Below are 25,294 nucleotides of genomic sequence, written 5' to 3'. Positions count from 1 at the left end.
CGATGCAGATGTAGAGTAGCATCGCTCTGCATCTATATCAGCAGTTCGACAACTGCGCCAACACTAATGTAGATGCCAATCGATGTAAGGGTCGTTCGAGTAACTATTGTAGACGAAGAGAGTAGTAGTGAGAGGTGAGAGTTGTTTTATATTTGTATCGATAACCCTTTCATCGCTCGACAATTACATCGGCGCTGACGTAGATGCAGAGCGACAAAAGGGTTGCTTGGCATTTACATCGACATCAACACAGATGTAAAGCAATCCTTATCTCTTGTCGTTGCTCTTCTCATCTACAATAGTCACCTATAGCCCCCCAACATCTTCGTCCGTCATCATCGACAACGTCTGTCACCATCAACTGAAATATTAAAATTATCTTTTTGTCCTTGCTTACCTACAATGTTAGAATAAAGCTATATGTTTTATTTTTATAAATATAAAAATTTTAATATAAATTTATTAAATAAAAATGTTAAAGAAGTCTAAGTACAAGAAATCAAGTATGACTATCAACCATTTGTATTTACATGAACATTTGTAATTAGATAAAAACTACATGATTGAAACGTGGCCAACCATTTGTATTTAGATACGTGCAAAACCATTTCTTACCAATCGATACATGAAAATTTCTTACCGATTGATACGTCAAAATTTGTATTTAGATACGTGCCCAACCATTTGTATTTAGATAAAAACTAAGGTTCCCAATTAAAATATGATTAAGTATATAAATCATCTCAACGGCATCAGATTTGGTTAAAAAAATTTAGTACGTTTATTGTTTTGCTCCTTACTTACAGATGATTCTCATATATAGCCAGCATTCAACATGCATGGGATTAGAGATAAATTGAGTGCATTGTCCAACAAAAAAGATAGTATCCATAACATTCTTCAAACAAAAGTCATGTTACTTACCAAAGGAGAGTTGACCGAATGGGATTAAGAAAACTTCAAAAAAATCTAAATATAAAAAAAATTCAATTGCTGTCTTTGAATAAGGCTAAAATCTTCACGGAGTAGAATTTTAAATTTAAAATCATTTTTATTCTTACGTGAGATCATTTAAAATTAGGAATAATTTTCTTCTTTTCAGCCTAGTTAACAAAAAAATTTAAAAATAATTACAAAAATCTCTTGTAAGATAATGGGAGAAAGCAAAACATATGATTAGAGAAATCTTCTCCCCCTCCACAAAGCTTAAGCTTCACATAACAATGGAGATAGATAAATGAATATGAATACAATTCACATGAACTATGTAAATTGAAAAAAGAAAATAAATTGAAATATGAATACAATTCACATACAGTTACTGATAATATATTCTTTTTTGTGTTTTACTGTTTTCAACTGCATCACATAATCGTAGCATACATCGGTAATAATAGACACACAAATGTCAATAGTTCAGAGAGATTACACACACGCCCTGTCGATGATTCAAAGCTTCCAATAAATCCCTGTTCACTTTTAGTGCAATCTGTTACCTGCCATCCTCGCTGGAAGTGTTTGATATGCCAAAATTTGCAACCCCACCCAAAAAGACGGTTAATTTTAGTCGCGGAGGAAAGCATGTCACAGATACGAGGGCTCATGCCATCATACTAACCCAACTTGTCAGTAATGTGAAAAGAAGCCATATAAAGAAAGCAGGCATATGCCACAGGAAGATCCAAAACTAGGAGCATGGCCGTTAGCATCAGTGCCAAGGCTTCCCTCCAAAATTTGTTCAGAACAGCATTCCTGCCAACAACTATACAAGAAACAAAAAGGAACGACTTGATGTATGAGCAGGTACTAAAGTGGGGAACAAAATCATATTTGTTACAGTACCGGAACCTTCATCAGCACTTCCAAGGCTTTTCCCCGGAAACTGCAGCAGGCAGCTTCAAGTTTGATCTCCCCTAGCTTTTCAGTAGAACATCAGGCACGGAAGCAGGATCGAGCTCCCAATAGCCACGAAGCTTTCCTCCATTTTCATCTGTTAGCCTGAATGCAGGTATTTGATGAGAGAATCTAATATATTCATTTGTCGGTATCTCCAATTCGGTTGCTGCATTCGTATTTTCTTCAGGTTTAAAAACAGATGTATAGCCATTTACTTTTGTCAAAGGCTTAACTTTCAAGCCACAACCACTACGCTCACAAATCTCCACCACATCATATTCACACTTCTCCAGTTCTGGGAGGCCCCATCCAACACTCCAATTCTTGTACACCGCCCAAATTTCTCCAATGCTAGGATGGATTAGAAAATGGTTCTTTTTGCCAGTTTGTTCGGCCTGTACTAGATGAGAGAAAGTACTAGTCTCCTTAATTATCGAGCTTTGAGGAACAACCTTAAATGTTCCACAACCAATTGGGAAGCCTTCTCGAGACCACCGCCTCTCCTCCTCTAGCACCGGGCAGGCCTCAAGCCATGTAATATGCACTCTAAGCCCTTTTAGTTCCGGTTCGGTCCTCTTTACCAAGCCATAGTACTTGGGATATGTATCTACATCACTATAGAATGCCCAAATGTGACCACACTGGACGGTTTCGATCATCTTGTGTTGTTCAAAATTATAAAATTCTGGATCAGGATAGTGATAGATGTCAGGGCTTAAAGATGGTACTGATGAGGAATCATCATCATCATCATCATCATCATCATCATCATTGATCTTCTCTGCATCTGAGTCACCTCTCTCACTAATTTCTACTTTGGGTGTTTTTGCTTCATTCTGCACATGCTTCCAAGTTTTCACATCCTGTCCTTCACTAATGTGATTTTGTTCCATATCATCAACTCGGTTTATCCCATTAGATAACATGTCTTGACTTGTCCTCTTCTCTCTTTCCTGCATTATACTGGTTACAGGTTCCTCTTTATCAATTGTGGCATTTAAAGATGAACTGCTGCTCCCACCCAACTTTCTAACTCTTGTTGTCTCATTGTCAAGATTAACAGAAGGAAACATCTGTCTAAAGTTACTGGGAAGTGATGCACAATCAAGTTCCAAAGAACCTTGAGGAATACCTTCTCTTTCAGTTCCACTCAACCTGTATGAAGGAACATTATGTGAAAAACAAAGGATTTCATGGGGTGGAATCACAAACGAGGTCATTCCCTTTCCCGTTGCTCGCATAAACAAGCTCACAGATTGTTCTATCCTTACCAAGGGAATCACACTAATGCCAGTTCCCGATGCAAAATCTGAGAGGACTTCTACTACTTCATATTCATGGAACCTATGCTTGTCTGCATCTGTGCTCCACCAGATATTCCAGCCCTTGAAAAGAGCCCAAACCTCACCTTTTCTAGGATAAATAACATAGGAGTTTCTCTTTTCCCCTTTTCTCCATGAAACAACATGAGAGAACGTAAGACAATCTTTGGTGGATTCCGATTTGCCTAGTCTGAAGTTCCCACAAGCAACAGGCAACTCTGCATCAGACCATGTCAACTCAGTTTCATTTACAGGATCGTGCTCAAGCCAAGTAAAGCGCAGCATGAAACCAGGGGTGCAGACCTTCCTAATTCGAGCATAGAATCGAGGCATTCCATCCTGATCATCATACACTGCCCATATCTGATCAACAGCAAATTGACTTGCATCTCTGAGTTTATCAAAGTTGCCAAATTCAGGATCAGGGTAAACAAAACATCCCATAGGAGGAAAAGCCTTAGGAATTGACCCAACAATTGATTCAGCTCCATGCCTGAACTTCTGATGTTCGCTAGTCCCTTGTTGACTTTCATAGGCCTGTTCATTTCCATTCGGCAACTTATTTTCATACATGATGTCATCTTCATTATTCAGTCTTGTTTTAGCAACACCTGTCCCATCGTCTTCCAAATTAACACCTTCAGCACCGGTTCTGCATGATGGTTCTTCAAACCTACCAGCTTTACAGGATGACTCATCTTTACATCTTTTACTAGGGGCTACAAAGGAATTGTCACCATTACCATCTTCCCTTCCATCTTCATTATAAGAGACATACTGCTTCTGCCTACTCGATCTTCGTGGGCCAGATGTAGAAGCATTCTGCTTTACAGGAGGCCCATCATCCACATTTTTTGTGTCTTCACTATCACTGCCATCTGCATCACTAAACTCTAAAACAACCTTTCTCCTCCTCTTCTTACTAGCATTAGTAGTTTTCGGCTTAGCAGCCTGCTGTCCCTTATCAACTTCAGTGACATTTACTGCATTAGCTGCCCCAACCTTAGCATCCACATGAATATTCTTTCCCATGTTTAAAGTTTCACCAACAGAATCTTGGTTGAATACTGATCTTCCACAAGCATCCTCCTGAAACTTCATGTCAGAAGAGGTATTTCTAAATTGGCTTTGTTTATTTATATTATTAGCTTGCTCAACTGGAATCTTTTTCTCTAGATTTTTATAACTATTCCATGGGTTCCCAGCGGAAGGCACAACTTTGGCATTTAAATCATATGCAACAAAAGTATTCAAGCAATTCTGACAGCGCAGGGCTCTGTTTAAAATGCTTCGATAATACTGGTATCTCATTCCACAAACAGGGCAAATTGTCCAGAATGTCTGGGTAGAACTGAAAGGAGATGGCTGATTAAACCCACTAGAATTCACTGTCCTAAGATTGTTTTGGGCATGAGGATTCATCCTTGAATACTGAAAAGGCTTCATTGCAGGGGCACTTTTAATGTTAGCATTTCTTTTGAAGTCATAAAGGCGCCTTTTTTCTTGATCAGACAATACCATATGTGCTTCTCCAATTAGTTTGAAAGCGGCTTCAGCACCTGAAAACTTGTTCTTATCAGGATGTAGCAACAGAGCAAGTTTCCGATATTGTTTCTTAATAGATAAATCATCAGATGTTGACTCCACTTGGAGAATTTTGTACCAATCCATTTCACCATTAACTCTAGCTCCAGCAGAGCAATGAACATCACAGACAGTTAACATCTGAGAGATGTTCTCAATGTCAGGAAAGAGCTGTTGGGCCTTAAGAGCAATCTTTTGTGCCCCCATAAAATCTTTGTTCTGCATCTTTTTCTCTGCAAGATGCTTGGCTCTAATAGCTTCTTCCTTGTTACAGTCCATTGTGATATAAGAATGAAAGAGTGCACTATAGATTCTTCATGCAAGAAGTTTGAACCAGATAAATTTATGCTTCTTGTTCATGTTTGCCTTTTTTCTTTCAGAAAGTGAGCTGAAATCTATCTGTATGTCTGAACCTTCTATTTCAAATAGTTTCTTTCAGCAAATTAGACCGCTGGATGCAATTGACTGTTGCCCTTAACGATACTTAAAATTATGCAACAAAATTCATTCACCTGCATCATAGAAAAGTATTACTCAAAATTTATAACTTCAAAAGACAATTGCCAACAGCAAAGATGCACAAAAGAGAGTTGACTAAAGCAATGCATCAAAATAGATCTAATTGAACTCATTAAGGATACCAAAATTTCTCTGTCAGAAAATCACTTACCTGCACCTTAAGCTTCAAAAGGACTTCCGACCAACAAGCTTTTACACTAAACAGGTTATATTCTAATGCATGTTATGGGAAAAAATAAACAGATTTCAACAGCAGTTATTTTTATTTAAAAAAATCTTCCAATCTTGATGACAAAAAGATTATCTACTGTGATAAGTGCTTCCAATCAACTGCGAGCAAGAAATAAAGCATATATAATAATTTCATTGTATATAGAAAGCAGATATTCAGACTATATTAATGGTCTCAAGAGAGTTTACTACTGCACAGTTTCTCAAATGATACTCCACTTCTTTTTCCATTAACTTTCTGTCAGCCAACTCTCAGTAGTCTGCATGGCATTCCAAGATGCTCCTTCAAATCTTTGTCCCTTTTTATTTCCCCATTAAGCTTTTATGCTCCATCAAATAAAAGTTTGTTGCAGATGTCTCTTCATTGTTAATCTCTATCATCTGTTGCAATCCAATGATTGGGTAACCAAAATTTTCAGGACATAGATACAAGGTATACAGTTTCAAATGATACCGCCCGGTACGTACCAGTCCAATAGTAAACCAGTATATATATATATATATATATATATATATATATATATATATATATAAAGGCGGCATCGCCCCGCCTGAGGAGAAGAGAAGCGACATCGCACATTTTTTAAAATATATATATATATATATAGGCGACGTCACCCCGCCTGAGGAGAAGAGAGGCAACGTCGCCTCGCGTGGGGGAGAAGGGAGGCGACGTCGCCGAAATTTCTTTTTTTTACTTTATACACACACACACAGACGTCAAAATTTCTTTTTTTTACTTCACACACACACACACACACACACACACATATACCGTTCATATATATATATATGTATATCGCTTGGTATACAGTATCGTACCGAGAGAAGGTCAAAACTTCGGTACGGCATGATATTTCAATCCTTGCATAGATGTAAGTGTTGTTATCCTAAAATTTGATTCAAACAAGAAATTTTCTCAAAATAAAACAGAAACAAATTAGCTAATAGTTCTTAGCAGAAGATGGCAAAAATTACACAAACATGATCAAAGAAAAGATGGTTCTAGTTAGAAACCAATGATCATTTAATATGATCAAATTGAAAATACAGACTTCTATAGTATTGTGCAAATATAATATGCCTCATTTAGCGAAGCATTTCATACAAAGTCTACACTTTATAACAAAAAAGAAAGTAAAGATGACATTGATATAGATGTCAAGATAACAATAAGATGGAGAGTCATAAATGACTGCTTGAAAATTAGCTAACGGTAGTTGCAACTATGAATAAAATAAATTCTCAAGTGCACAATAAAAATACGCTTTATCTGTAAATTAAAGGATAAAAAGGACAATTAGAATAAACAAAAAAGATCTAATGATTTTTGGAACAAGTATGTCGAAAGGATTCATGTAGATAAATCAGTGTTTTTAAAAGAGCTAGGCGCCAAGCTCCCAAAACACCCAAGGTGCTAAGCACTCACCCGAGAAAATCAAGACACTCTAAACTATTAAAATATAAAATATATATAATATAATTGATAAATATGATTATATAAATAAAAATGCAACATTAAAGTGAATTTTTTTATGAATTTTCTGTATTGCTTTGTACACTTGCCATTAATCCTAAAACCTAATAATAGTTTTAAATAAATAGAGATTAACAGTGATAAATAGGGACTAATAACAATTCTAAATAGCGATAAACAGTGTTAAATAAGGATTATTAATTCTAAATAAGAATTAGTTCTAAATAGGCAAATAGTTCTAAGGATTAATATCAATTTCAGTTTATTATATGGTAACAATAGTTTTAATATCAGTTAAGGATTAACAATCCACTGTTAATAGTATTTAATCCACTGTTAACAACAGTCATAACAATAGAGGGGTAAAAAAGGAGACACTAATGATAGGACGTGGGGAGGAAGAGGACGACGATGACGGAGGAACCTTTGAACGGTGGTAGCATTGGCGTTGGAAGCTACGACCAATGACAACAATGATGGAAAAAGTTACAGAAGGCGGCAACAGCGACAGAGGAAGTTGCGGATGACGACGTCAAGGGCAAAGGAAGCTTCAGATGTGTTCGTTGTTGGCGAAGGAAGCTACGATCTTGTCCTGCATCAATGGAAGGAGTTGCACACAGAGGCAGCGGAGGGAACTACGCACAAGACCTACAGTAGCAAGAGCTTCAAACCTATTTGTCGACAGCAAAGCGCCAGACCTATGTGTCGACGACTTTGGCAATGGTGGGATTAGTCGTGAGTCGAGGTGGTTCCTAAGGTTTATGGGTTGAGCGCTGCGCACAGGGGAGGAGGGTTGTGTTATTGTTACTATTTATTGTGCTTAGGTGGTTCAGTTGAACCAAGTTATTGTTCAACCGAACCAAAGTTGACTATCTTATTCGATTGCTCACCTTCAACCGGGCGCTTGCCCGAGGCACCTAGACTAAGGCAAGCGCCCAACGATTGGGATCAAGAGAGCGCCCTGGCGATGCTTCACTGAAGCCCGTCACCCGACAACTATGCAATGCCAGAGCGCCTAAGCAAGCACCTAAGCATCTTTTTAAAACACTAAGATAAACTCAAATGATTGGGGGCTAAGAGCCATTCTCACAATTTATGTTGTTTGCTTATTTGTCTAAAAACAGAGAAGCCAAAAATATACCCATAGATTTAGATCAAAATCTGGTAGCAGGAAATTCAAAAGTTTGTTATGGCTATTACATTTTCTTGGTAATATTTCACTAGTGATGGTTCAATAGTTTCAATCTCATAGTTTCTCAGTATGAATCCCAAATAACCAATTAGAAAAAAAGGAAACTACTGATGTTTAGTAGAGATGTAAAAAGCTATAGAGTTAATAATATGAATGAATTACCACAAACTCATACGGTCATGGCCTAACAAATTTATACACATCAAAACTCTAGAAGTCCTTTCCACCTGATTTTTTCGGTCACCAGAGAATTCAAAATTATTTTCCTCCATGAATCATCTTAACCATAATTGAAAACCTTCAATCTGCAAGTAAGTCCTCCCACCTAATTTTAGGTGTCATTAAGCATTCAAAACTATTTAATTTCATGAAGTCATCTTAAGTGAAATTGAAAAACATCAGCCTTTAGTTCTGCAGTCACACCCCATAATAGCAAATAACCAAAAGGGAAGGTGACTTCCAATTAGTGCTTCCTTCTCCTGAAAATTAATGACATTGCAAAAGTATGGGCCTCAGAAATTCAAAAATAAAAGATAGGAGGATGGAAGAAACAAATTTGGCAATCTAAATGGATTAGTAAGTGAAGGGATGTGGAGATAAAATAGGCAACTATTCATTGAATTCTACAATACAGTCATTCAGGAAGTGCCTAAAACAGCAATGCCAATGAGACAGAGAAAAAGTCAATTAATTAAAACGAAGGTTCAATAATCTGATGGTCAGGATCTTTCATGTCAAAACAACTATCTGAAGATCTGGAAAGTATCACCAAGGGTTGAGAGTAGCAGCATAAAAAGCTTGGAATTGGACTTAGGAGTGTAAAATATATTGATGAAAGAGACACATAGCCCTGCAAAAGTTTTTGCAACAGATCATACAAGGTCGACATTTTGCTTCCCAGGATACAATAAGAATGTTTAATGCAACCCTTGAAACCAGACTTGCACAAATTGAGGAACCATGATAGCAACAGGACTAATGAGAACAACTTACACGCCTACAATCAAAATCTCCTCTAAATGTACTATAAATTCATCACTACTGCAAATATAAACAGGAGAAAGCAAACAATGGTCAATCACAATGAGTTAAAAGTCCTCAAAAACTAGAACCTTAAAATCTTAAATGACATCAACCAGAAAAATGCTTCAATTCATTGAAAAAAATTCGATCAATTACTATGCACAAGTAAACCCTCCAACAACCATAATACCTCATCTTGGTAAATACAAATATACTACAGAATAGATTTGGCAGAATTGGATTGTTCTTTGCAGATTACAACTTGATATGCCAGATTCCAACACCAAACCCAACTAGATAAATTCCACTTGATGGATCTTTTTCAACCAATAAGCTCTTTCTAGAGCAACATCCCCAGTTAAATCAAAAGCCATCAGTTTCTTGTAAAACATCCTCCTTTACTTGTGCTACTAATCCTAATTCAGTCACCTTGTATAACCATGGAATTTGTAAACCTCCCTTGAGCATTCTCTGATCTATTAATGTTTCACCTGATCAATTCACCTTTTTGTACATGTTATCTAACTACCTATCTTTCTGATCCATAACTAGAATATTGTTGTTTGTCATTAATTAGCATGATAGGTTCCTACAACATGTCTTCATCTTCTAGATTGGTTCAATAGAATTGCCACATAGATATCAGGTGAATATTAAAAGGCTCCCTGTAAAATTATCCATATGTCAATAAATCAATCAAATTATTCAGGGGAAAATCGGTTGTCTTCAGCAAAAGTTGGAATTAACTCCAAAGCACCAGACATTGGAAGTTCTGTTAGTCTTTGGATAATTAAGTCTGAGATGCATATTACAGAAAGCCTAACAACCTTATTGACATTGGAACATATGAAAACATGACATTTTAAGATTCGTCACGGTCTGGGAACTATATCATATAAACTATGCATTTCAGTGAAAATCCATTAAATCACTGTATACATGAACTTAAAGAATTATGCATCTTGTATATTCCTTAAATTCACAATCTAAATCTAACTTCTCGTTATCTTTTGGGAGCATCAATAAACACCTTATGGAAAATCTAATATCCTAAATTTAGCATCCAAATCAAGAATAAGATGATAAAACAAAATATCACACACACATCAGGGAATCATAAGTTCTCAATATAGACAAGTCTCTTCGGAAGACATTCTAGAAAAGATGGATACATAAACAAGTAATTATAATGGTAGTAGCCAAACAGCATATTAGCACAAACACAAAAACAAAACTTGAAAACTTAATATTTATTTATTTTTCTCATAAAAGTCATGATGTCTAGATACATTAAATTTGCTGTTCTCTGACGTTGTACTTCAACTTTGGATGTCACATAAATTAGATAATGGTCATGCATAGAACTCAAGGTAGTATGTCTTCCTAAAGTGTAAGAGGCTTACTAGCGGAAAAAAGTGAACAAGATCACTAGGAGTGCAGAAAGACTTTGGAAACCATCGTCTTATGGTCATAAAAATTGTTGTTTCTGCCTGATCAAAGGTACCAAACAAAACAGCACAACCATCTTAAGGACAGTGACATTCAGCAAATACTATCATCTCATGGACTAAGCACATCCGTGAATAGCATACAGGCACCTAAAAGCGGACTGATGACAACATAATAACTAATAACATGGCGAATACCCAAATTCACTTCTCGATGGTCCAAGCTTCATGATGCACAACTGAATATTGAAAATGTCAATGTAGCTCCTATTGCAAATTAGATGAAGTTGCTCTGCAGAATGAATGCATGCATATGCATATTTGCACATAAATAGCCACCGAGCATACGGTCGTGATTTCGACGGACCAGTCAAAAGAAGCAGAATATCTCTACTTAATGGTGAAAAACGTACTGCTCTAAGAACAACTATCTTCCCTAATTCGATGATGAAACAAATAAAGGTAGCAAAGGAGAAAGGGGAAAACGCAATCAGACTAACGATCTCAGCTCCATCGAAGAAACGAGTGACGAAACCAAATCCCACCAAATGGAACGAGCGAAGAACGAAACCCTAAATAAATTCGGTTTCTTCATTTTCCAACCCTAAATAAATTCTTACCAAAGGGCCGAAATATCCAACCCCACGCACTAGATGATCTGCGCTGCAGCGAAGAAGGCGCTACTTCGCAGCCGGCCAAGTGACCAGGTGACGGAGACTAAAAGAGGGATGCGGCGGAGAGATCGAGAAAATCCTGACCGGAGACTTGCGGGAGTTCGGGGACGCCCGCAAGGGTGAACTTCGGCGGCGGATGGAGGCGCCGCAGCCGCCCTCACTCGGAACCCTAAAGCGGGCAGCAGTAGCGAGGAGCGAGACGGAGATATCTCGGGAGAGCCGAAAACAAAATTTGCCCGGCAATGGTGTGAGTAAACGCAGCGGAACCCAAAAAGGAGCGAGGGGAGTGGGGGGGGGGGGGGGGGAACAGCGTGGCCGCATCCTGTCGTAGTGCGGCGTGAAATTTGCACCGTCGGATGCGAGATTCGATGCACGGTACAGCGTTCGGATCCGCGACTACTGAGTCAAGCGGCAGAGCGTCTTCGACCGAGCCGTGTGTGGGCGGGGAAAGACAAAACGACGATGGACGGTCGGGATCAAACCCAAGCACTCCGTTTCGTGGCATGTAGTATGTACAATGGAGGATTTGGTGAGGTAGGAGATCAAGTTCCCGTGGGTCATGTGATGAGAAATAGACTGAAATATGGATTGGTGGCTACTTTGATGTGCTTCAATTGTCTTATGAGTTCGAATCAAATTTGGTCAGCTAGAAATTAAGTAATTTTCATTAGTGTGACATTAAGAACAATTTCTTTTTTCATAGATTGATGTTCTATTTAGATCTTATGATGGATTCAAAAAAACATATCGCCTCCTACAGAGAATTGAGAATTGGATTAAGCTCGACTATGAATTAGAGGTCGGTATGAATTTTATCACCATAATAAATATTTTTATATATTTTTTTTGTGTCTATCGAAATATGTTTTATATTTTTTTATTTTTATTTGTATTTACAGAGACTAAAATTAAAAATCGAGGGGTCACCGTGCATTTGTATTTATAATTTAAAAGTATAAATAATCTTTATAGTAAAATATATAATTATTATTAAAATAAATGCTAATATGATAAAGTAAAAAAGGTAAATTTTTGAAAGAAACTTTTATTTTTTAAAATTTTCCATAAAACACTTCTACTTTAAAAAAAAAAATTCTAAAACAATATGTCTAGTCTTCTGAAAAATATCATTTTACATCTTTCTTCGTTGGACCTATCATCGCTCGTATAACTCATGAGGATCATCTCCGTTAATCCTGCCTATGTGACTTCTAAGGAAATCAAAGTTAATTTTAACTTATATTCATTTGAAACCTACAAATTAATAATCCTAATTATGGGCGATTCATTCTACTATTTCTCATTATTTTGTAAGGATTTCTACTATTAACACTTGTTTTTTTATTGAATTATTTGAATTGAAGCTTTGGGTACAGTAAATTATCATTGTATGTTTTGCTCCTAACCCTCACATGAGATGGCAAAGGCATTTATCCCTCTCATTCTATTCTTTTTCTTATCTTAAAAAATAAGATCTATGAGCAAAGAAAGAGACTGAGTTTATAAGTAGTGGTAAGAATTACGGATAAGAAAAATGGGATGGATCTATGAACAATGATGATGAATTCTACATATGATAAATAAAAAACTTTTGCACAAAGATTACAAGTGGATATTTAGGGTAAAGAGAGACAACTAATGGGTAGAGGCACAACCAAAGGAGTGGAAGCCGATAACCGATAAAATAAAAGGGTCATTTTGAAAATAATATTATTTATAATTTTTTAAGTACGAGAGATATTTTAAAAAATAGAGATATTTTTTAGAAAAAATACCCAACTTAAAATATCCCAAGTTACTATGCATTTGTATTTATAATTGAAAAGCATAAATAATCTTTACGGTAAAAATACATAATTGTTCTTAAAATAAATGATAAAACGATAAAGTAGAAAAATGCTAATTGACCTTAAAATAAATGATAAAAATTATAATGTAGAAAAATGCGCATGTGGGAAACCAAACTTCGATCGCTAACGTGGAAGGAATTTGTAGAAGCATCTAAATAGCATACATAATAAGACTTAACTTGAAAGCTTTATCTCGATGATATTTTATCTCAGAATTATGCTGAAATATTAAGTGAAACTTGGAGTCACTTAATAGCATAATAGGATATTGATTTAAGAGTCTTAGTTAAGATAAACATTTCTATGGTAATTGGAGTCAAAATTTTAAATTTATTTTTTCTAAATAAAAGACCAACGCAATGCTATATATATATTTGAGAGGAAAGATAAGAAGCCAAAAAATTAAGAGATTTATGAGGGATTTTGAATTTTGATGTTTAATATAAGTTTTTAGTTTTTGAGGTGTTTTTCTATTCTCTTATTATTATTATTATTATTATTATTATTATTATTATTTCATTATTTTAACGAGAGATTTTTCAACAAATTTATATTATGAAATCACCAGCATAATCACAAGCTGAAATATGGTGGAGGAATATTTACTTAGATATTGTATTGATAATTTTAGGATAGAGTCTACATGGTATCATGACAAGACTACCTTTTAACTCTGTATCTTCCTCAGGTTTCCTGCCTTTCCATATCGATGGCTTTGTAGGTGTATCAGAAACATCAGATCATGGAGAATCGACCTCTCTTTTGGGCAGCCATGCTTTCCAGAGATTGCCGTCTTTTTCGTTGCTTATTTGTATACTTTTATCACGTTAATTTGATCCAAAGAAAAAGAAACTATAAGGTATGTAATTGGAAGAATAATTCATGCCTTTGGCATATTTTATACTGCTAATCTTTTTGGTGCCTATCCAAAGAACATCATTGCATGGTTCAGCAGAAGTTAGAATTGACATTGATGAGACATCTATCTCTTCTGTGATACAAGTCACTTTTTGATGAGACGGACATCTATCTCTCTCTCTCGCTCTCACGGAGGGAGAGCGAAGTGTGATCTGATGCTTATGTCAGATGCTACGTGCTTAAGCGAGAATAGGGTTGATAATGACGCTAGAGCTCACAGGGTAGGCGACAACTCTCCATGACTCAAAAACCCCCACCTCAATTAAAAGCACTGTCATTTCACGTTTCCTGCCTTCCTCTGCCACGCAAGTTAATGCACGAGAGAGAGAGAGAGAGAGAGAGAGAGAGATGAGCTTCATATGGAATTCCCTCTGAAATAGCTGATGGTAGAAGAACGATGAGATCATCCACCATGCAAATTGATAGGGAATACGATATCGACCGACATGTGATAGTTGAAATCCGAATATTTATTTATGCGAACGAAGATTCAAAATCGATAAATATATAATTTTTTCTCTTAAAAGAGATAATTATATTTTTTATTATTATTTATGACATAAATTTCTTTCTATAGGGTAAGACATAAAAAGATATTTTAAGTTTAATATAATTTTTTAAATAAATTATTCGAATCAACATTTATGAATCATATATTATTACTAATTTGAACGTAGAATAGAAAAATATCGAATAGAATAAATTAAAAAATTCTTTTTCAATCTCGATCTATGTATAAATGATATTTAGAGAGTTTTATACTTTTAATTAGAGATACTTAAAACAATCTTACATGTATAGATTTAATCCATGTCAAACTGATAAAAATAACAATAAAAAATGTCTAATGACGTCCATTAGACATTTCATTTACATATAATCGCTTGCCGTAAAGCAATTACCTTGGAATTTATGTGGTGATTTTGTTAATGGTGGTGATGTATGACAGTGACTCTGCCCAAAAGAAGAGAAAAAAGGTAAAAGAAGAAGAAAGAAGATATTAACACTACTTTTGTATCCAATAATCTATTATAAGCTTCATTGAAAACAGTGGTTTCATCTCTCCTCCGCTGTGTACCAATGAGAAACCCATCACACCCTCCAAACCGTCGGCCTTTTCTCTCTGTTCTCAGTCCCTTTTCCTTTGCTCTTCTCCGGCCTTGATTCCCCCACCAGCCCAAGTATTTGCTCCAACCCTTCATCTTCTCCGCTGTTGTTCCTCATGGCAGCACCTGAAGAAGCTCCTGAACCACTGAAATACCAGGTACTACATTGCTTCTACTCCCTCTCCTTCGCTTGCTCAAAGAGACTCTATCGAACTGGAACCGAGAATTAAGGTTTTGGTTCATGTTGATGCTTCAGACTCTGGCCTTGAAGGTCTCCATCCACTGTGAAGGCTGCAAAAGGGAGGTGAAGAGAGTCCTCCAGCACATAGATGGTTGCCCGGCGCCAATCCATGACGCTTCATCTCTGTTCCCTGTTAATCTCTCTTTCACCACTACAATATCTGATGTTTCGATGTCTCTCAGGGGTTTACAAGATTAGCGTCGACTCCCAGCAGCACAAGGTTGTGGTAACTGGCAACGTCACGGCCGAGAGCCTTGTAAGGAAGCTCACTAAGTCGGGGAAGCATGCTGAGCTCTGGCCGAAGCAGAAGCCGATCGAGAACGCTGGTGGAGGTGGCGGTGGCGGCAAGAAGAAAAAGAACAAGAACAAGAATGACGGCAAACCAAATGAGCCACCGGAAAACACTGAAAACAACGTGACCTACTCAGGCGACGACAGCTCTGCCGAAGCGTCGGACAAGCCCGACAGCGAAGCCCCTCCGTTGCCGGAGAAACAGAGTGGGACAGAGAAGGCTGTCACCGATGCAGGTTGTGGTAAGAAGAAGGGGAAGAAGGGTCGCAAGGAACACGACAGCAGCAGTGGAGGCAGTGGCAAGCCTGGTGGAGCTGATCCCGAAGTGGCTTCGCAAGAGGCCGGGCAGAAAGTGGCAGGCGGCAGTAGCCTTGCGATCCCACCGGCAATCGACGCAGTGAGCTACAGCTCGGTGCATCCGATGCCGATTCTGATGCAGCAGCAGAGCAACTGCATCTACTCCACGGCGCCTCCAGGCTCATACTACTTCAGCGAAGAGAACGCCAACGCTTGCTGCCTCATGTGATGAGGGCAATCTCTCCTTTTGGTTTTGTTGCTGCTGATGTATATATATCTCAAGTGGTTTAGCAGTGGCCTGGAAGTGTATGCCTGGGTAAATAGTGGAGTCAAGCTTATTATACTAGTGCAAGTGTAATGATGGAATGCAGGAGAAATTAAACTGGGGATATTGTAGCAGCTTTTTGATATTGTATGATGGTGCTCTAGAATGGCTATTCTTCAACAAAACTGATCCCTTTGTCTAAATTTTTGCTCTTGTTTTCCTCACTGCACTCATATAAGCATAATTACCACTGAACATAGACAAAGAAGATTTAGAAGCAGATAAATCCAAGTGATCAGAACCTGGAGTTAGATCGAACATAGCAATGTCAGCAACAATCTAGTGTGATATTCTGACCTCTGTTAGTTGTTTCTGAAACTATTTTCTAGAAGGAAACTTTGTGCTATAATATCTTCCTGATTGAAATGCATGCTGAACACCTCTTGACTTTGGTGGGGTGGGTTGCAGTGCAGCACTGCTGATGAGTCATTCATGTTTGACCTACAAGAATATGTAGTCCAACTTTAATAGCTAGGTTGACCTTTTTTAGCAAGCAGAAATCACAACCAGGTGATTCTTTCCTCTATGTAGTCCGACTTCAACAGCTGGATTGACCTTCATTGGCAAGCAGAAATCCCAATCAGGTGATTCTAGCTACATGCTGAGAGTAGTAGACACATGAAAGATACAACTCATAGGAAATTATGAACATTTAAGTGGGTTACTACTGTCTAAGATACTTCAAGCACACCCTATTGGACTGTCATCGCTTTGCTTCACAATTCTCTTCGTGGTGTCAGCCTCATACAAACAAATAATTAGTCCACATATATATATATATATATATATGGATTCATTGAGTATATTTTAATATGTAATATCATCATAATCTTGTCATTGGCCAAGGGGGAGTTCTTTCCCTGACAAGACCACTCCTATTGATGCTGCTGCTTCTCTCTATCATGATAATGTGATCCTCCTGCGGCTGATGCCATTCCTATCCCACTGGTTCATGCCATTCCTAGGGATAACGTTTGTCCCTGGGAGGGCACTCTCTCACATATGATCCACAGCCTATGAGACCATTCGACCAATTCTTCTCTACACCCTTAAGTTTGTAAAGATCATGATATCCTCCTGCTGCAAGGGATTGATTACTAGGAATGAAACATACATTAAAGGAGAAGTACGGCAGACACTTGGGGAACTGAGATGAAATGTTCCATAGCTCCATTAAACAGTAGTTATGCCTTGTGTGAAATTTCAAGACATACGTGAACTTGTCTTGAGGAGAGAGAACACATGAGAACTTGTTGTGGGAATCATTCAAAATACTGATATTTCGTAACATAAGGATTCTTATTCGAAAGCAAATCGAAGGATACAGCTATAATCCCCACAGAAGCTATCACCTTTTCTTAGGAAAAGATTTCCTTCTAATTTAGCCTGCTATTTGGGTTAAGCCTTGTGTGAAAGAACTGCAATCTAAACAAAAATTCTTGATCCTGCTATAGCGAAACATTAAGTCCAATGACACGATCACCAAGTTCTCCGGCTCACCTCAGAAACTGCGATCAGTCCCGCACTAAACTGTACACTATCTATAAATTGCGATAGTTAATGATCATGCCCAAAAAGGTGAAGGATGCATGATGGCGAGATGGCCCAATCAAAATCAGCAGATCTTAAGACGAGAGTAGGGGTTTAAGGGGATGACCTCTTTGGCGTGGTGGAGACACTCCAGGTAGTCGTCGCGGAGGAGGGCGCGCACTTGGGCTCCCGGCAACGGGACACGCAATCGCTGAAGTCGCAGCACCGGCCATCGTTCCCCGTGATACCCCACCCCGACGCCATCTCTTCTCCTCCGACCCGGACGGGAAAAAGCGTTAGACGATGATGTTGATGATGGGGGTACCATCGAGTCATCCTCACTGCTAAGACGAAATCAAATCCATCGGAAGAATTGAACCGGACCCAACCATGGTTATCGGGTGCGGATTGAACCGGACCGGATCCAATCTGACGCAATGGGCCTCGGGCCGCCAAATCTCGGACGGATCAATGTACATAATTTGATGTGATCCAAACTTTAAGTTCTCATGTCACAGAGGCAATGTGACATGAGACAAATTAATAAATATTGATTGGTACATCTCAATCAATGAATAAGTACTAATTAAATTCATTAAATAATAATAAAAAACTCACTTGATGATACTTATATATCAACTCAAATCTAAATTATTTTATCCCATATATATATATATATATATATATATATATATATATATATATTATTGAAGTATATTTTTCTTTTACAATTGGTCTTAATATAAGCCTCTTCATAATCACCCATCAACTGCAATTTTGTTTTTAAGTGAGTCAGTCCTTAAGGGCCATGCAGATGATGAAAAGGCTAAATATTGTGGCACATTCAGAGTTATGCATTGATTCACTCTTTGGGCTAATGTAATTGCTTGAAGCTTTTGGATATTTTGTTGTTCATTTTTTTTTGTAGAGTGCATTGTTTTGTAAGGAAAACCAATGCATTAGCCCTCTCTCTCTCTCTCTCTCTCTCTCTCTCTCTCTCTCTCTTTGCTAGGAAGCATTTACAACTTTGACAGTAATATTCACTTTCTCAAGAAGATAATGCAGTCAGTAGCCTTTTCTTTTCTTGATGCATATCTCACAAGTGTATTTGCTTCTCCCTGCACATGGTAATGTTTTCTCTGAAGAAAATCTTGACATCTTAGAACAGCAAGCATGTCCAAGAGCCGTCAGCTTTTCCAGTAGTCATCTCAGTTGAATCACTCATGCAACCACAGTCATGATTCCTCTGGTATCTTCTTTCTTAAAACCTTTCGTATAAATGTGATTTGAGTGTTTCAAATGACTTTTTTTTGGTAGCTGTGTCAAACTCACCCATCTATACTATATTTTCTTGGTCCCATCTTTTTCAGCAAAGGAGTAGCAGCAGAGCTAAGTGCAGCACTTAGGGGGAGGTGATTCCTGTCATGCTTTACCATTATTTCTAGCACAGACTTTTGGATCCACTCTTGATGCTCTGTAAGTATCCTATCTATGACATGATTTGTCTGAAAAATCCATCAAAAACCAACTGGACATGTAGGAGCTCCAGTTTTTTGAAGATGATGTTGTTTGTATCTTGGAACACTAAAAACACATTGTCCGAACTCAAGTTATTGTACTTTGTATTTGTGGATGGTGAGATTCTTACCAGCACAAATTTTCTAGTGAAAGAAGTCAGGATGAGTTACTGCTGCAATTGAGGCTTCTTTGGATTATTTTTGGGGGGCATAAAAATAATAACACAAAAACAATCATGCAAAGTTGATGTCCATGTCCAAGCATCAAAATGATTGTTTGCATAGATCAAGCTTCGGTTCTCCAAATCTGCGTTCGGGTCTCTATACTCTTTCATACATTTCAAAGCAGAGTCTGTGTTCCAATGATCCAATCTATGATCTTTGATGGGAAAAAAAAAAAATGGAAGGATTTTGATCAGAATTTTATGTTGTTATTAACTTAATGAATGATGCAACTCTTTGGGGTAATTAAAAAAGGATGATGTCGACTGTCTGCTTAAAGTTTAGATTTCTTTGTCAAGCAGGGATGTCATCAATGAGGTCCCTTGTCATGCTTGCTAATTTCTGATCACCAATCAAAACACCCATGCCATTTTTCTTGTTGCAGAGACATATGGCTTTAATCTGAACTTGTTTGGGGAAAAAGTAACATTATTCCAAGACTTTAATCTGCATGTCCACCTTAACTTGGAGGAACTTTCAAACCATGGATGATGTTGTCGACAAAATTCCTCTCTCATGAACAGGATCATGGCAGATAAAAAGGAAGAAACATATGGCTTTATCTTGAGAACTTTAATCTGCAGGGCCTCATTAACCCATAGGAATTCTTAGGTCAACATCCAAGCATGATTTTAATATTGTTGTTGACAGTGGTCACATCATATTAGGCTTCCTTCATGCCTCCCAAATGAAAGGTAAGCTCAATTAAGAATCTCATAATTATTGACTTAGGAACTGACAAGTTTGTGGTCTTTAAGAATCTACTGAGTCATCAAAACATGAGTATAACGATCACACATGTCTAATATAATATTCTCTTGGAGTTTAGCTAACTTGGTCACAATGTTGGCCAAAAAAAGTAGGTCAAGATTGAGATTGTGTTGATATAGATTTTGATACTCCTGAAAGAAAGTAGGCTCTACCTCATGAATTCTTTACCTCCATGCACTGTGTACTTAAAAGTGGGTCTCTAATCCACACTCTTTTCCATGCTACAACCAGTAAAATCACCAGAGACAACCCAAATCCTCACATGAAGCTTTCCCAAGTCAATTGGATACTCAGAAACTGAGAACTCCTCCACAAGTCAAAAAGAGAAGCTGGTGTTAGTCTATTCCTCAATAAGCATGCAGTGCTTTGGACCACAAAGAAGATCCAATCCAATCACCTTACTTTAATCTCTCACTTTTCTTCTTATTTATTATATTTGTCTTGGCCAATCATGGAATCATCAAGAAGAGCAGGCAGTCACTTGTGCAGCCAACAGTGCAGGCTTCTTTGTCATGGAGTTAATGGGAAGAGAGGCATGAATTCTCCCTATAACAGTGGATTCGTCTCCTAACCTTATCTCCATATGACTCTTTCTGAGCTAAAGCCAAGCACATTCTTGTCAACACAAGAGAAAAATCCACTTCCAATAGATGATGAGAAATGGATTCTCATCAAGAAAGTGGAGGACATGATGACTAAGAAGCTAAATGAGATTCGTCCTCTGCAGCTATCAAGTCAATCTCAAGTTGTAGCTTCTACATGGCAGGTCTTTTTCATCTTTATGTACCAATGTCATATTAAGATAGCAACATAACATGTAACATATCACAACTTTTTTAAAAGTACCAAGATGATCGATTTTTTTATTTCTATAGCTTCCACGTGATCGATTTTTTTTATTTCTATGTGCCAAGATCGTTTATCCAAAATGAAAAGTAAGTTTTGAAGAAAATTTATGACATGATGACTAGGTAAATTGAACTTGGTCCTATGAGACGATGAAAAGTCAAATATGAGGTTGTACCTTCTATATAATCAAAATTTTTTTTTTTCTCTTTATTTGCTAATATCATGTTAAGATCGTTCATCTAAAATAAAAGATAAAAACGTATCTATACCTCAAACTTTTAAAAGTATCAAGATAATAAACATTAGAATCGATCTTCACGAGCGATAGATTTACGGATGAGTAGGAGGATGAATACGAATGAGGTGACCTGAAAATTAAGTAATATCAAAGTCTATAAGAACATTAGCTTAAGTTTGGAAGAAAAAAAAAGTACAAGTGAAAAAAAACAAAAAAATCTTTGTAAAATATATAACATTGGGACTCTCGTAGATTGAACTTTGAAAAAATCTCCCATATTGAGAGTTATGGAGGATACTTTCCATTTTGACTTGAGAATCCACTTGTCAACTTCTTCTTGAGGGCCGGTTTATTTCCTCACATGACAACTGTTACTTGCAAGTATCATCGACTCTTTGGCTACTTCTCAGGCAGGAGCAACCAAAACATGCCCGTGACTTGTTCAACCATGCGAGGCCATCAGCTGATGCAGAGAGCACCAAAAGCTATTGCTTCTTGTTCAGAAACTGTATTCGCTGTTACATGAATCCTCTATCTATTCCATTTCACTGTTGTACTACAGACAATACTGTACGAGTGCATGGAAAGTCTGTCGTTTAGCTTTCGTTCTCGTGTTTAGCTCACTCGATACCTTCTATATATGTATAGCAAGTAGTCGCCTTTGAAGAACCCTTTTTTGGTCCGTCGACAATCGACTCCTCTCAGGCATCTCAAAATCATATATATCTCTCCCTTTCCATGAATGCATGGTAACCAAGCGTTCACATGGAGCAGGCATCCATGGAAATCTTACTCTAGAAAAGCTACAGTACTCGACTTTCGTTTTGGGAAGGAAAACATTCTTTTAGAGTTCATAAGCCATGAAATAGTTTGATTGTATACCAAAACCTCATAAAAAAGAAAAAAAGTTCAGAAAGAAGGTGTAGTATATATGTACGTATAACACTAACAAATGAACACAAATTCCTTACTGTTGTAACTACAATGTTTCGTTCATGAAGTCATCCTCATGTAGAATATGAACTATACACATTGCTCCTGCCTGCTTAATCCATCTCAGGCATACGACTTGAAAGAGTATGACCGCATAATGATCCACTGGCTCCATTACCTCATTGAATTTGTGATCATAATCATTGCCATCGCAAGAGCTTGATCCATCCCAGGCTGCACTCTCAGTGCTAAAACATCTTTGTCCAGTAATTTCATCGGCATCGAACCGTATTTTCTGCCAATCTATCACGCAATTAATGATGGTTAGAAGGCATTTGGGAGATGATCATGAGACTTCGAGTGCTGCTAATAATTAATACCTCAGCTACAGGAGCATTTGCGGCGGCCTGATAGATCTTGGACCATTCCTTCTCGCGAGACCAGCTCATGCGATAGCCTAAAGGCTTCACTCCATCTTCGGGGAACATCGATATGGTGCAACTAGGGCTGCCCAAGTCCTTTGTGGCTTTGAACAGCGGTCTTTGCTCTCTCACTATTCTTTGGACATCCTTGTCTCCTTTGTAGGCCTCCCAACTCTCTGTCAAGTTCAAGATCTGTGAAGGCACGGAGAGATCAGCTATAATCCGCATGATCGATAAGAAGCTTATATCCAATTCTTATGTTCCAATTTGCCTCAAAGGAAGCTTATATCCAATTCTTATGTTCCAGTATATATGATGCAGCTTGTCTCTCACATTAAAATGGATTGCTTTATGTAGGTAGTACCTGCAGCTATACAATATGTGCCCTTAAGAACATGCATGCTTAGGATGTTAGCTGCCTTCTGTGTATATTACTTAAGATTATATCTAATCTGCTGCCGAGTATGATATGCTGAGATTTCTACCGTATGCTTTAATGAGATTAAGAGGAGACATTCACGGTTATTAAGATTGTCTTCATCATTTGGAGAAATATACTCCTGAGAAGTCATCATCATTCCTAGTAGACTTGGAGGAGTCCCAACAGAGAAGCCTCTACACGACAACAATAAAAAAAAAGTAAAAAAGAAAGAAAAACAAAGCTATATTTTGTTTTTGTTTTGTTTTATGGGGAAATGGAAACAGTAGTGCATTGTTTTGTAAATCACATCATGGACTAATTTTCCTTCTCCGTGGGTCCATCAGGTGAAAAGTGCTTGGTTTTCAAAGGGATGACCGTGGAGGTGTGGTCCTTGTTTTTCTCAAAGCATCTCACTCAACCAAACATTATGGAGCAGGAAGGGAATGTCTTCTGCGGGACCTTGAAGCATCCATTGCATGCATGATTGTGCAGTCAGATGAGATGTCGAGCAAAAAGCAACTTGAAACAAATATAAAGATGCAATTTATTAGCTGAAATATGAATCATATTTTTGGTAAAGATGATGCATGCCTTTGTACAAGATAAACAAAATAGTTTTAGGTTCTGATGCACTGCACTACTTCTGTCCATGGAATCTTATGACATTTGTTACTGAAATCTCCCTAAAACTCAACAAGAACTGAAACACGCATGTATGTATGCGGCCACATGAGAGAGAGAGAGAGAGAGAGAGAGAGAGAGAGAGAAAAGTGTGGCCTAACCTTGCGGCAGCGGCGGATGGTGAGCAGGACATGGCCGGCGCGATCCATGAGCACCGTCTCCTGCTTCCAGTTGTGGGCGTAGTTGTCGACCCGGAAGACCATCCGGCCGTCGGCGTCGTCGTACACGGTGTACCCGTGGCTGTTGAAGAGGAGTGACTTGCACCAGACCGTAAGCCGGACGGGTGCCGGTGAGCACAGCTCCGGGAAGACCTCTCTCGGCCACCCGCCCTTTGTCTCCCCTTCCCCCGCCCTATCCTCCACTGCCTTCTTCTTCGTCTCGCCTCTCGTCGCCTCCATCGATGGTGGTGGACTTTCTTGATGCTGTGAAACCCGTTCTTAACACCAGCTTTAATACTTACGGCTGCCGTCGTAGCGAGCACGAGATGAGGAATTTGACCTGTCGCCGTTGCAGCTTCTTCGAGGGAGAAATCGTGGTACGTACTGTAGTTTGCAGCTGACGGAGGTGACGGCCAAGTCCCCATTCAACGTCTCGTAGGTGCATCAGATACGTCGGGACTCTGGCTTGCTGTGACGATCAAACAGAGTGGCACTCAGGTATTGGCCCTAGACATGGGTCCCACAACAGAAGTTGCATCTTTAGTGCGGTCCAAGGCTGATTTGGCAGCGGTCTTCTTCGTGAATAGTTCGTGGAAGCAAGTTAATCCTGCCACAACGTGCATCAGCCATGATGTGAAAGGTACAACGTGCATCAGACATGCATGCATCATCCATGACCCCGATCGACGGTCACTGTCATCGGGTTTCTTCTCCACGGAAATCGTTGCGTATTACAGTGGGCGTAATATTCTAATCTTACTTTTTCAGTATCATGATTTCGATGGAGATGATTTCATCAAGGATATTATTTTGATTTCATGGAACCATAGACAACTCTATTTTACTTAAGGTTCCAAGGAATCTAACGTATTGGATTTAGCTAGTGTTCATAATATAATTACTTAAGGTTCCTCTTTTTTGGAACAGCATGGAGATTCCCACGCAAGGAAAAATTATGTTGCACCGGTCGTCGCTTACCGCGTCCTGCACGTTTTTATTCGGTCGGAAGCCGTGCGTCCCACGACTAGTCCACGACGCAGGCCACGAACCCTCAGCAGTCTCCTCTTACGCACGTCAAGATGGGAGTTCGTACCGTACTTGGGGTCGTATGTCGCGAGATATTGCATGTCCAGGGTGCTGATATAATTATCACACTCT

The 25,294-nt window shown here is 38.3% G+C and overlaps 3 protein-coding genes across 4 annotated transcripts; 1 reads left to right on the top strand and 2 right to left on the bottom strand.

Moving 5' to 3' along the window:
- Nucleotides 1–1,268: 1,268 nt before the first annotated feature.
- LOC135626384 (uncharacterized) lies at nt 1,269–11,621 on the bottom strand. Of its 2 annotated transcripts, XR_010492327.1 has the most exons (3): nt 11,313–11,621; nt 1,843–5,314; nt 1,269–1,762 (listed from the first exon to the last, which is right to left on the bottom strand). XR_010492327.1 is itself a non-coding variant. In XM_065131626.1 (2 exons), the coding sequence occupies exon 2, from the start codon at nt 5,079–5,081 to the stop codon at nt 1,914–1,916; it is 3,168 nt and encodes a 1,055-aa protein (XP_064987698.1). In that variant the 5' UTR covers nt 5,082–5,314; nt 11,313–11,621; the 3' UTR covers nt 1,269–1,913. The 2 variants fall into 2 exon arrangements, 1 of the variants encoding a protein (XP_064987698.1); XM_065131626.1 differs by having other exon boundaries at nt 1,269–5,314.
- Nucleotides 11,622–15,047: 3,426 nt separating this feature from the next.
- Nucleotides 15,048–16,298, top strand: LOC135627544 (heavy metal-associated isoprenylated plant protein 36-like). The gene is made up of 3 exons (XM_065133668.1): nt 15,048–15,398; nt 15,497–15,572; nt 15,664–16,298. Exons 1-3 carry the CDS (start codon nt 15,357–15,359, stop codon nt 16,296–16,298), a joined length of 753 nt encoding a protein of 250 aa, XP_064989740.1. The 5' UTR covers nt 15,048–15,356.
- Nucleotides 16,299–21,827: 5,529 nt separating this feature from the next.
- Nucleotides 21,828–24,500, bottom strand: LOC135627307 (protein LURP-one-related 8-like). The gene is made up of 3 exons (XM_065133353.1): nt 24,080–24,500; nt 22,835–23,068; nt 21,828–22,757 (listed from the first exon to the last, which is right to left on the bottom strand). Exons 1-3 carry the CDS (start codon nt 24,374–24,376, stop codon nt 22,629–22,631), a joined length of 660 nt encoding a protein of 219 aa, XP_064989425.1. The 5' UTR covers nt 24,377–24,500; the 3' UTR covers nt 21,828–22,628.
- Nucleotides 24,501–25,294: the final 794 nt, after the last annotated feature.

The sequence above is a fragment of the Musa acuminata genome, chromosome BXJ2-11 (assembly GCF_036884655.1).
Source record: "Musa acuminata AAA Group cultivar baxijiao chromosome BXJ2-11, Cavendish_Baxijiao_AAA, whole genome shotgun sequence".
In the NCBI taxonomy this organism is placed as follows: Eukaryota; Viridiplantae; Streptophyta; class Magnoliopsida; order Zingiberales; family Musaceae; genus Musa; species Musa acuminata.
This window is presented reverse-complemented; position numbering and strand designations above follow the sequence as displayed.